The following is a 12,570-nucleotide window of genomic DNA, read 5'->3' as shown; positions in this document are numbered from 1 at the left end:
ATCATCAATGCTATCATCGTCATGATAGAGATAATGGATCATCCTAACTACCCTCTACCCCACCAACACATTTTGATGAATGATACGGTTTGGCTGTGTCCCCACCCAAATCTTAACTTGAATTGTATCTCCCAGAATTCCCACGTGTTGTGGGAGGGACCCAGGAGGAGGTAACTGAATCATGGGGGCCAGTCTTTCTTGTGCTATTCTCATGATAGTGAATAAGTCTCATAAGATCTGATGGGTTTATCAGGGGTTCCACTTTTGCTTCTTCCTAATTTTCTCTTGCCACCACCATGAAAGAAGTGCCTTCTGCCTCCCACCATAATTCTGAGGCCTCCCCAGCCATGTGGAATTGAAAGTCCAATTAAACCTCTTTTCTTCCCAGTCTCAGGTATATCTTTATCAGCAGCATGAAAGTGGACTAATACAGTAAATTGGTACCGAGAGTGGGTTTTTTTGCCAGAGTGCCAGCTATCCTGAGGGAAACTTTGGAGGGAACCAGCTTCTAGATGGTAGATCTTTTGTCCCTACACCCAGGTTGGATGACTGATTTGCACATCAGGACTGCTACGGACCTCCACCAGAGTTTCCTCTGGCTTTGACCTGCCCAGGCATAGTTCACCACCTTTCAGGTCCTAACATTTGTGCTCATGCTCCACCTTCCCAGTGAAGAAAATAAGATGGGCCGGTGCAAGGCTGACCTGGCTACTGCCACTGCAGAGTGCCCAATTTGCCAGCAGCAGAAACCAACACTGAGCCTTTGATACAGCACTATTCCTCGGGGTCATCAGCCAGCTACCTGGTGGCAGGTTGATTACATTGGACCTCTTCCATCATGAAAAGGGCAGATGTCTGTCCTTACTGGAATAGACACTTACTCTGGATATGGGTTGGCCTATCCTGATGCAATACTTCTGCCAAGACTACCATCCCCGGACTCATGGAATGCCTTATCCACCGTCATGGTATTCCACACAGCATTGCCTCTGATCAAGGCACTCACTTTATGGCTAAAGAAGTACAGCAGTGGGCTCATGCTCATGGAATTCACTGGTCTTACCATGTTCCCCAACATCCTGAGGCAGAACGGTAGAATGGCCTTTTGCAGTCACAATTACAGTGCCAACAAGGTGAGAATACTTTGCACGGTTGGGGCAAAGTTCTCAAGAAGGCTGTGTATGCTCTGAATCAGCGTCCAATATATGGTACTGTTTCTCCCATAGTCAGGATTCAGAGATCCAGGAATCAAGGGGTGGAAATGGAAGTGGCACCACTCACCATCACCCTTAGTGATCCACTAGCAAAATGTTTGCTTCCTGTTCCCGCAACATTAAGTTCTGCGGGCCTAGAGGTCTTAGTTCCAGAGGGAAGAACGCTGCCACCAGGGAGACAAAACAACAATTCCATTAAACTGGTAGTTAAGATTGCCGCCAGGACACTTTGGGTTCCTCCGACCTTTAAGTAAACAGGTTAAGAAGGGCGTTACAGTGTTGGCTGGGCTATCAAGGCTATCAAGACCCAGGCTATTAAGATGAAATCAGTCTACTACTCCACAATGGAGGTAAGAAAGAGTATTCATGGAATACAGGAGATCCATTAGGGTGTCTCTTAGTATTATCATGCCCTCTGATTAAGGTCAATGGGAAATTACAACAGCCCAATCCAGGCAGGACTACAAATGGTCCAGATCCCTCAGGAACGAAGGTTTGGGACTCTCCACCAGGGGAAAAAAAAAACCACAACCTGCTGAGGTGCTTGCTGAAGGCAAAAGGAATACGAAACGGGCAGAAGAAGGCAGTCATCAATACCAGTTACTACCATGTGACCAGCTGCAGAAACAAGGACTGTAATTGTCCTCAGTATTTCCTCCTTCTTTTATTAAAACATATCTGTGCTAGTACACACTTGTACTAAGAAAGTATCTTCATTTTATTTCCTTTCTCCTTTATCATGTGACATAAGATTTACTGACTTCATGTAAGCATTTAAGTATTGTTAACTTTATGTAAAGAGTATTTCAGTTGGGGATTGGTACGTTTCCGGATGTACGAAGAATAGTTGTACTACACGAAGAATAGTTGTACTACATTAGGTGTAATTATGACCTAATTATTGTCTTTATTTGAAGATCATGTATGATCTCAGAAGAGGTGTATGGGTTCAAGTTGACAAGGGGTAGACTTGTGGTGGTTAAAACTGAGTCTGTCAACTTGATTGAATTGAAGGATACAAAGTATTGATCTTGGGTGTGTCTGAGAGAGTGTTGCTAAAGGAGATTAACATTTGAGTCAGTGGGCTGGGAAAGGCAGACCCACCCTTAATCTGGATGGGCACCAGCTGATCATCTGTCAGCAAATATAAAGCAGGCAGAAAAACGTGAAAAAGTGAGACTCGCCTAGCCTCCCAGTCTACATCTTTTTCCCGTGCTGGATGTTCCCCGCCCTCAAATATCGAACTCCAAGTTCTTCGGTTTTGGAACTCAGACTGGCTCTCCTTGCTCCTCAGCTTGCAGACAGCCTATTGTGGGACCTTGTGATCATGTGAGTTAATACTTAATAAACTCCCCTTTTTATATATATATATATATAAAATATGTAAATATATATAGAATATATATAATATATATATAAAATATATATATTAAGATTGCCACCAAGACACTTTGGGTTGGAATATATATACATACATATACATTCCATTAGCTCCACCCCTCTAGAGAACCCCAATACAATGAAAAATTAATATAACAGTATGCTACACTAACTAATCCAGTATAGTTTTCTGAGTACATTTTTCACTTTTTGCTTATTGCATTTATAGAACTCTTGGTTTAGTGCTTAAAGCAGGAGAAAAAATGAAGAATGCTTCTCCTTTTCTCATCTAATTTAATAAACACTTTTGAATAAGGTTAAAAATCCACCTAGAAAAACCCACAATCTATTCAGGTGAGAGATGCGCAAAAAAAATTACAACAAAATGTGATGCATAAAAATAGTATAACTTAGAGACCATTTGCCTAAAGGAATCATGAAAGGGTCACTAAGACACAGTTTTAAATAACATTGGACAATCACCAGTTGTAGAAAGGGCATTCCAGGCAAAAGGGTGTGTAACTGTATGGAAGCAATAATAAGTACAACATTTTCTGGAAATAAGGAGAATTTGGTGTGACTAGGCCTAGATGCTTGTGGGGAGGTCAGGTTACAAAAAGATGTAAAGTCTAGGCTGTAAAGAGCTATGGAAGCCATGTAAAAGAGTTTGCAGTTTATTCTGTGGATGATGAAAAAACATTAGACATTGTAAGCAGGAGAGATTGTTGGAACATTTGCATTTATAATTAAAGATGTAGTAATATCATGGGTGAATGAGATGGGGAGAGAAAAAAGGCAAGAAAACGTATTCAGAAACTACTTCAGAACTCCAGGTGAGAGATAACATGGCCCTCAACTACAGGGTAGCAGAGGAAATGGGAGGAATAGATAGGTGAGAGGTAATTCAGAGGTTGGCTTGGGTGACTGAGTTGAAGTGAGGTAAGAACAAGCGACAGGGAGTTTCTAGCATGGATATTTGGGATGTACATTGTTGCTACGTATTTCTATCAACATGGAGAGCTGAAAGTACCTGGAGAATATCTCCAAGGAGAACATGCAAAGGATAGCTAGACACATGAGCCTGAATGTCAGGGTTGGGTGGAGCTAAGGGAATGATGGTGAGATTCATCAGCAACTGATGAAGACAGTGGCAGTGGAGGTGAATAAAGACAGTGAAATTCCCTAGGGAGAGCTGTGATGTGGCTCAAAAGAGGGCACAAAACAGTGCTCCAGGGAGCACAAACATTTAATGGATAAGAACAAAGCAATGAAGAAGCAAAAGGAACAGTGCCCTGAATGTCTAGGGAGGGAGATTTCTAAAAGCAAATAGTCAATAACATTAGTAACTTTTCCTCTGGTGACAGTGTAGTTATTTCTTTTAGTGAAGTAAATTCTGATTCCCCATCCTGGTATACATTTTTTTTTTTTTTTTTTTGAGACAGAGTCTCACTCTGTCACCCAGATTGGAGTGCAGTGGTGCAATCATAGCTCACTGCAGCCTCAAACTCCTGGGCTCAAGCAATTCTCCCACTTCAGCCTCCCAAGTAGTTAGGACTACAGGTGCATACCACCATAAGTGGCTAATTTTGTTTTATTTTCATTCTTGTTTTTTCTTTGTAGAGATGGGGTCTTGCTATGTTTCCCAGGCTGGTCTCAAACCTCTAGCCTCAAGTGATCCTCCTGCCTTGGCCTGCCAAAGTGCTGGGATTGCAGGTGTGTGCTACCGCACCTGGCCCTGACATATATACTTTAAGCTGTCAAAGTATTTGGTCCTTTTTCTTTCTCTTTCTCTGCCCCTTGAAACTCTTAAAAGGAAGTTAGGGATAGTTGTCTGGAACATCCCAGTTCCTTACCATAATGTTAAATGTGCACCAGAGCTGGGGGACACTTAAGAGCCAAACACCATGATCTAAAAGATGCTAAATAAAGGTATCTGCTGAAGGCAGGAAAGCACTGGCTTTGGTCTCATTAGTTACCTGTAAACCCAACTTGGCAGGTGCACTCATAGGTATCTCGGCTGAGCATATGGCATGTGCCGCCATTCAGGCATGGGCGAGACACAAAGCATGGGTGAGATGTCGAGTACTGGCAGTCCTCTCCGGTGAACCCTGAGGCACATCGGCACGTGGCTTTCCCCAGCATGGCCTGGGCCACACAAGTCCCACCATTCTGGCAGCGGTTCTTCTCACAGGGGTCTCGATGTTGACAATATTCTCCCAAGAAGCCCTCTGGACATCTATATGGAAAAGAGAAAAGTCCATTAAAACACCTGACTTCTTGTAAGTACAAAAAAATTACAGTAATACAATACAGTCCAATCAAGAAAGCATGAGATTGTGAATCAACAGACCTACAAGTACCACCTATAAAACTTCTTCCCTTTAGAAGAAGGAGTCCTTAGAGAACTTAACTTAACAACATATTCCCATGCCCTTTTGAGTCTGAGCAGGTGATAGAATACCAGGTGTATGGTCTAGCAGGGACTGCCATGACCAGTCAACATGACCCTTATTCAAAGGCAAAATGCACCACAGCTTTTTTTCATGTGTGCACAGGCTGGGATGGTGTAACAGCACTTTTTTTGAGCATTGTTCATAGTTGTCTGCTTAAATTCATTAACTTTCTCATTTTGACAAAGCCATTTGATAGGATTAAGATGTCTAAAAGATAATGCATGAACTTGACCCTATTATCCCCTTCAAATTTAAAATATGTAAGATACTATGTGCTTTTCCTCAATTAAGCACAGAGAAATAGTAAGTTCTTCTTTCTTTTACTTCCACTGAAACATCAACTGGCCAATACCTAGTTTTCTGGGTTATGTTCGGGTGGTTGACATTGCAACAGAAAAAGGGAAAGGAGGTACAGGAATAGGGAAGGGTTCAAAGGGATATTTAAAAATCTGTTAATATTTAAGTAGTAGGTATTTTTAACCAAATAAAAAGGCATAAAATATAATTAAAATAACATAAAATATCTAAGATACCGTATAAACACCAAAGTGAAGGAAGGAAACAATTGAAGAATAGCATTCTATGATATTTTCCACATTGAGGCACTGAGGAACCTTTTTATATGCCACCCCTTGATTCATAAGATGCACAACCATTTCAAAACTGTGTGTATTATTTATGACAATTTTCTCTGAACAGTATCAAAAAGGCATGGTAAGTCTCCATTTTCATAATGAAGTTGTTTAAATGGAATCTCTGAGAAGCACTTAAATTAAGAAACACAAAGACTTTGATTCTAACTATAAATGCTGCTATATATTTGGCTGGTGCCCCAAATATGTGATTCAACTTATTCCTCGTTTTAGTTTTCAGGGACTAGAAAACTGAATCTAGTAGGCTGTTCCACCATTACCTCAAATATTACACATTTAAACCAAACTCTAAATCCCTCCCTCAAAAACCAGCTCTTCCTGTGCCCAAGCCTTGTTGTCCTGATTTTCCTAATCATTGTGACCTGAAACATTGGGGTCATGAGTGCTTTTGTCTTTGACAGTCATATCCAAGACCTTTCATTAACCATTGGTTGGCAAGGTATGCTCTGCAGAGGTCATAGTTACTGAGAAAAGAAGGAAGGCCAGATACCAGGGAACTAAGACAGAACATGCCCAGAAGAATTGCATAGTAGCTAAAATGGCTAGAGAAAACAGGGCTGGTGAATAGCTACAGTGGTAGTGAGGTAACTGGCCAGAGCCTCTTCACACCTCCCAAAGCTACATAAGATATGCATGGCAGAGCCAGGAGAAGCTAAGGCTCTGGGCATCTTCATGAGTAGGTGAAGCTAGAGACCAACAAGCAGTGAAGAAAGTTCATAGCACTAAAACCAAAGATGGCATGCAGGTGACTGTGAGGAGTCTATATCTAAGAAGGTCAGAGGGTCTTGTTTGGAGTTCTGGTGCTATGACCTTGGACAAGTTATTTATCCTCACTGACTATCCATTTTCTCACACTGTAAACAGTTAATAAGGTCACCTACATCATGAGATTATTGTAAGAACTGAACAAAATCAAGTACGTAAAAAGCCTTATAAATATTAAAAAGTTTTGCAAGTGGGCTGGGCATAGTGGCTCACACCTGTCATTCCAGCACTTTGGGAGGCTAAGGTGGGGGGATCACCTGAGGTCAGGAGTTTGAGAACAGCCCAGCCAACATGGTGAAACCCTGGCTCTACTAAAAATACAAAAATTAGCCCGGGTGGTGGTGCACACTTGTAATCCCAGCCACTCGGGAGGCTGAGGCATGAGAATTGCTTGAACCCGGGAGGCAGAGGTTGCAGTGAGCTGATGAGATTGTGCCACTACACTCCAGCCTGGACAACAGAGTGAGATTCCGTCTCAAAAAAAAAGTTTTGCAAGTGAAAACATTTTTTCTCTCTTCTTTATGCTTACTGAGGAAAATACAATGCCCCATCCAAATCACAGCTTGATTTGAGAAAAGTTTCTTGTGTTCGTTTTTTGAAGTGGAGGAGCAAAAAGTGCCAATGTAGCATAGCTAAAATTAACTCTAAGATATATTATTAAAAGCATTTGCAGCTTATTCAAGAAATGTGTTATGAATGATGTTAAAAACTGCAACACAATTCTCATTCACAGTGCAGTTCTCTGGGCATTATCAGATGACTCTTGATTCTCCCATACGGGAATTATGCACCTTCTAAATAATGGCAAATTGTTAAATGTGGGTGGGCTTTGCCCAGCTTTGCTCCTGAACTATTACACCACCCCAGCACTATCACGTGGCATATGTTAAGAGAATGCAAAGTGATTTAAATGGTAACATCATAAACATATAATGGAAATATAAGGTTCCCAGGAAAACAAAAATGAAGCAAAATGGAAGTTTTTAAAGATAAACAGACATATTTCTGAATTATTTGTTTCTAGAGTTTAATTCACATTGTTGCTCCCTATCAAGTATGGAAAAATAAGTTTTAACCTAAGATATATTTAAGAAATCAGTAAAAGCAGAGATTGGCAAATTATAGTTTGCAAGTCTAATTTGGACCACTGCCTGTTTTTGTTTGGCCTGTGAACTAAGAATAGTTTTTACGTTTTTAAATGATTAGAAAAAACAAAAACAAAAGAAAGATATTTTCTGACATTTCAAAATTATATAAAATTCAAATCTCAGTGTCCATAAATAGTCTTACTGGAACACAGCCATGCTTACTCATTTATAGACTGTCTATGGCTGATTTTCCACTACAACAACAGAGACAAGTAGCTGTAACGAGACCACAAAGCCAGCAAAAATAATTACTCTCTGGCACTTTACAGAAAAAGTTTGCCAACTTCTGAGTAGAGAATATATGAAGCCTAATTCTATAAATACCATCAAATATGCTTATTAATAATGATCAGTTTCCGATAGGAAATCAACCTTATTAGTTTCCACAAAGAATATTAAACTCATAATCATTCATTCATGCAACAATTAGTAAGGGCCTATTATGTGCCAGGCATTTTTCTAGTGCTAGAAAAATTCTTACACTCACGGAGTTTAAATTCTAATAGGGGAAGGTGAAAACAAAATTACTAAGTAAAAGATGCATGGTAGATGTAGTTAAGTGCTGTGAAGAAAAATAAAACAGGAAGGAATGGAGTTGGGGATGAGGGTGTGGGGTGAGTAAAGAGAAGTATCTCAGTTTAGAATAGGAAAATCAGAGAAGGCCTTCACCGACAATACTTGAGTTGAGACCTGAACGAGGTGAGAGTAATCATGCAGGTATCTTAGGGAAACACATTCATGAGAAAGGGAACAGCAAATGCAAAGGTGATAATACAGAGAGCAGCCCAGGCGTGTTTGAGAAACAGCAAGGAGACCTGGAGCAGCAGAAAATAGATGAGAGCTGTAACTGGGATGTGGATCAGTTGGGGCCTTTAAGCCACTGTAAAGAAGGACTTAGGGTTTTCCTCTAAATGGGATAATACTTAGATATGAGGTACAATAGACTTACTCTCCTAAAGCCCGTGTACAGAACCACATATTTGCTCTATGTGAAACTAGACCTACTGTTAGTATTAATACAATAAAGATTTGATTTATATTTAAAATGTTCTAGAGGGTTGGACATCAGCTTAGTTCTTTCATCTTAGAACATATACAAGTCTCTTTTAACCTACATTTTCACGAAGTTCCATTTTCCTTTCCAAATTATTGTTTCACAAAAACCTTCCATGACTGAAGCCTAATTTGATATTTCTCTTTCTTTTCCATCTACTTCTTACTTATCCCTCTGCAACAAAACTTTAATTCTAATTATTGCTTAGAAACTGTTTTCTAAAACAATGACTTTCCTCTAGTTAAGCTCAGAAGTCTCATCTGAGACTCAAAAGGAAATTCTCTCTCCTATAGGGAGAATTGCTAACCACTCCATGCACTGTTTTAATCATTTTACCTTGGCTTGTTTGACTCCCTCTGCTAACTTAAAGCCCAGTGAAGTCTTCTGGATTGCTGATGTCTCCTTCTTCCCCATCTATTGTGGCCACCTTAATGTTTAAGTCTGGACTGCACTGCTCTTTCTCTCAAATGCATTTGTTACTGTTCTTCTTCACTTGGTTTTAAATAACTTCCTTCCTGTAACTGACTCCAAAATACACTGCTCTAGTACCATATGTTCAGTTTTCTAAAAGTCATCTCTCTACCCTAGTATGTGCTGCCACTATTTGAAACTAAACATTTGAAAAAGGAGATCATTTTCCCAAGAAACTTTAATTATTCCATTTTTCTAAGGCTTCCACACACAATTTAAAGTAACTTAATCTCTTTAAGTTGTATATAATTTATTACCACATTCTGACAAGACTTGTTAACTGAATTCCTATAATACTTATCATTCATGTTCACAGTTTCCTTTTTGATATAAATTCTGATCATCTTAAAAGCCTCAGGGCAGACATCATCTTGTTGCTGGCTTTTCCCGCATTTCCAGCCACCCTTGGAATAACAGAACCTTGAGATTCAAGAAATTTAATTTCTATCCAATTAAGTAATAATTTCTAAAATATTTCTAAAAGATGATCACCAGCCTCTGTTTGAATACGAGCATGTAGCATGGTGCCGGATAAATCTTAAGAATTTAATAAATGGTTGGAGTTATTATTGTTTCTGCTCTTAAGAGTATAGACTCTGGAACCAGATCACCTGGATTTCAATCCCAACTCCACCATTTACTCAATGTGTAATCTTGAGCAAGGTACTAAACTTCCCTGTTGTAAAAGAGATTTAATAACAGTGCCTACTTCATAGGATTTTTAAATAAGGGTAAAGCACTTAGAACACTATCCAGCGCATAGTAAACACTATGTATTTGTTAAGTGAAATTACTGGCTCACTACTTCAACAAAAGAACAGTCTTCAGTGTGGCTGGATCCCACTGTGAGAAAGCTCTTTCTTTCTTAATTCTTCAAATTCTACCTTCCTTCCTAGGTATATACCCGAGATAACCGAAAACATATGCCCACATAATAAAAATGTTCATAGTAGCATTATTCATAATAGCCAAAAAGCAGAAACAACCCAGATGCCTACAAGCTGATGAACAGATAAATAAAATGTGGTATATCCATAAATGAAATGTGTGGCCATGAAAAGAAATGACATTCTGATACATGCTACAACATGGATGAACCTTGAAAACATGCTAAGTGAAAGAAGCCACACACAGAAGGCCACATATCATATAATTCCATTTATATGAAATGTCCAGAATATGCAAATCCATAGAGATAGAAAGTAGATTAGTGTTGCCAGGAACTGTAAAGAAAGGGAAATAGATAGTGACTACTAAGCAATAGAGAGTTTCTTTCAGGGTGATAAAAATATTTTGAAATTAGAAAACGGTGGTGGTCTCACAACTCTGGAAATACTAAAATCTACTAAATTATACACTTTAAAAGGGTAAACTTTATGATACATAAATCATGTCTTAACTTTTAAAAGAACACACTTTGTCTCTCTACAATTTCCAGGTTATCTCTACCCTCCAGAACAGAAAAGAACAAGCCTTCTGCTTCTCTTACACATAGCCCTTCAAGAATCTGAAGATAGTTATGTGGGCCTTTTGTTTTCTTTTTTCCAGGATTCAATGCTTTGGCATATTCCTCAGTATAAAGTTATTTCCAGGCTTCCTCACCTTTTTAGTGGTGCTTCTATGCTTAATAGTAGTAATAATAATCAGAATGACCAAAATTTTCTGCCTCCCTTCCCAGGTATATACCCGAAGTAGCTGAAAACGTATTTTCTAAGTACTTAACTATGTATTATATATTTGCTAAGCATTTGATAGCTATTGTTTCTTGTATTATTCGCTACAGTGCTATATTATAATATCCATTTTATATATGAGGAACTCAAAGCTTAGAAAGATTAAGATTTCACAGCCAGGCTGGGCACGGTGGCTCACCTGTAATCCCAGCACTTTGGGAGGCCGAGGCGGGCGGATCACGAGGTCAGGAGATCGAGACCATCCTGACTAACACGGTGAAACCCTGCCTCTCCTAAAAATATAAAAAATTACCTAGGCGTGGTGGCAGGTGCCTGTAGTCCCAGTTACTCGGGAGGCTGAGGCAGGAGAATGGCGTGAACCCAGAAGTCGGAGGTTGCAGTGAGCCGAGATTGCGCCATTGCACTCCAGCCTGGGCAACAGAGCAAGACTCTGTCTCAAAAAAAAAAAAAAAAAAAAAAAAAGAAAAAAGAAAAAGAAAAGAAAAGAAAAAACAAGATCACAGCTAGTAGATGGGAGAGGCAGGATTCAAACCCAAGCAGACTCTAGAGTGCATGTGCTTCAACACTAGGCTATCCTGCCTCCCCGTCACTGGATGACTCCAGTTCATCAAAAACCTCTAAAATGTGAGGCTCAAAATGGAAAAAGGCTTAACACATGTTCTCACCAGTGCAGCACAGAGCTGAACCATGACCTCCTGATCTGGACACTATGCTTTCACTATTTTATGGTAAGCTCTTAAACTGGGGAGGCATCGTGAGAGCGCAGTTCAAGAAAGAGTAATGCTCCCACTCATACCCAATGGATATGTGTGCTTTTTTAGAAGCCACAAAATACTACTGTGTGCTATGGAATACACACTCAGCTAAAACCTTCAGAGCCTTATTTCACTTGAACTACTAATGTGCCCTATTTTTCTCAAAACACTTGTAGCACATGTTTTTTGAACCCAGTAATTGGAACTGTCATTTATTCCTTTTAAATTTGTCATATTGAGTCTTTACTCTAAGTTTCCTTGATTGAGACAACTTTTACATTATACTCATATAATCACAGAATTTCAGAACTGATCTCAGAAACCAAATGGTCTGAACTCCTATAGCACTGAAAAGCACACCAAAGTTAACTGATCTACCCAAAGCTGGTTATCTGTGAATCCGCAATTTCCCCAGTTTTACAAATATATCTCTATCTTCACCTAGACCTTGCAATGAAATAGCACTTAACCGAAAGTGCATGACTAAGTCTTGCCCCAAGACTAGCACCTATTCAATCAATAATAACATCCTAAATGGACCAGTATCCTACCCATACCTCTCCCTCTCCCTAAGGACAGTCTGGAAATTCCTTGCTGAACCTGAGCGTACGACTAAAAGAATAATCTTTCTTAAGCATAATTTTGATGTCATTCTTCTACTCAGAAAACTAGCAACAGTATTAATACCAAGCCTTTCAAATCCAAGTTCTTTACAATCTCTGATCTGCTTGTCTGTCTCATTCCAATCATCTAACCATCTTACTCTTTAGTAATCCATAACTCGAACACTCCATATTATTTCCACAATCTTGTCTACTGTCCCCTATATTAGAATCTTTTTAATTTCCAGTGAGAAACATCATGCTTCCTTTCTGGTATATCTGGTATATTTCCAACTTATGTTCTTTCCTTCCATCATTCTTTCAAAAATCTGCTGTAAGATTCAAAAATCTTACTGTTCTACAGTAAGCCTTCTCCAAATC

The 12,570-nt window shown here is 39.4% G+C and overlaps 1 protein-coding gene across 2 annotated transcripts in view; it reads right to left on the bottom strand.

The window, feature by feature from the left end:
• The window catches only part of NOTCH2 (notch receptor 2), a 189,632-nt gene that overhangs the window by 88,546 nt on the left and 88,516 nt on the right, over window positions 1-12,570 (bottom strand). For both annotated transcript variants that reach the window (XM_015147334.3, NM_001260662.1), the window contains 1 exon segment: window positions 4,571-4,830. In XM_015147334.3, the coding sequence (XP_015002820.3) occupies window positions 4,571-4,830 (260 nt within the window).

Source organism: Macaca mulatta, chromosome 1 (genome assembly GCF_049350105.2).
Source record: "Macaca mulatta isolate MMU2019108-1 chromosome 1, T2T-MMU8v2.0, whole genome shotgun sequence".
Taxonomy (NCBI): Eukaryota; Metazoa; Chordata; class Mammalia; order Primates; family Cercopithecidae; genus Macaca; species Macaca mulatta.
This window is presented reverse-complemented; position numbering and strand designations above follow the sequence as displayed.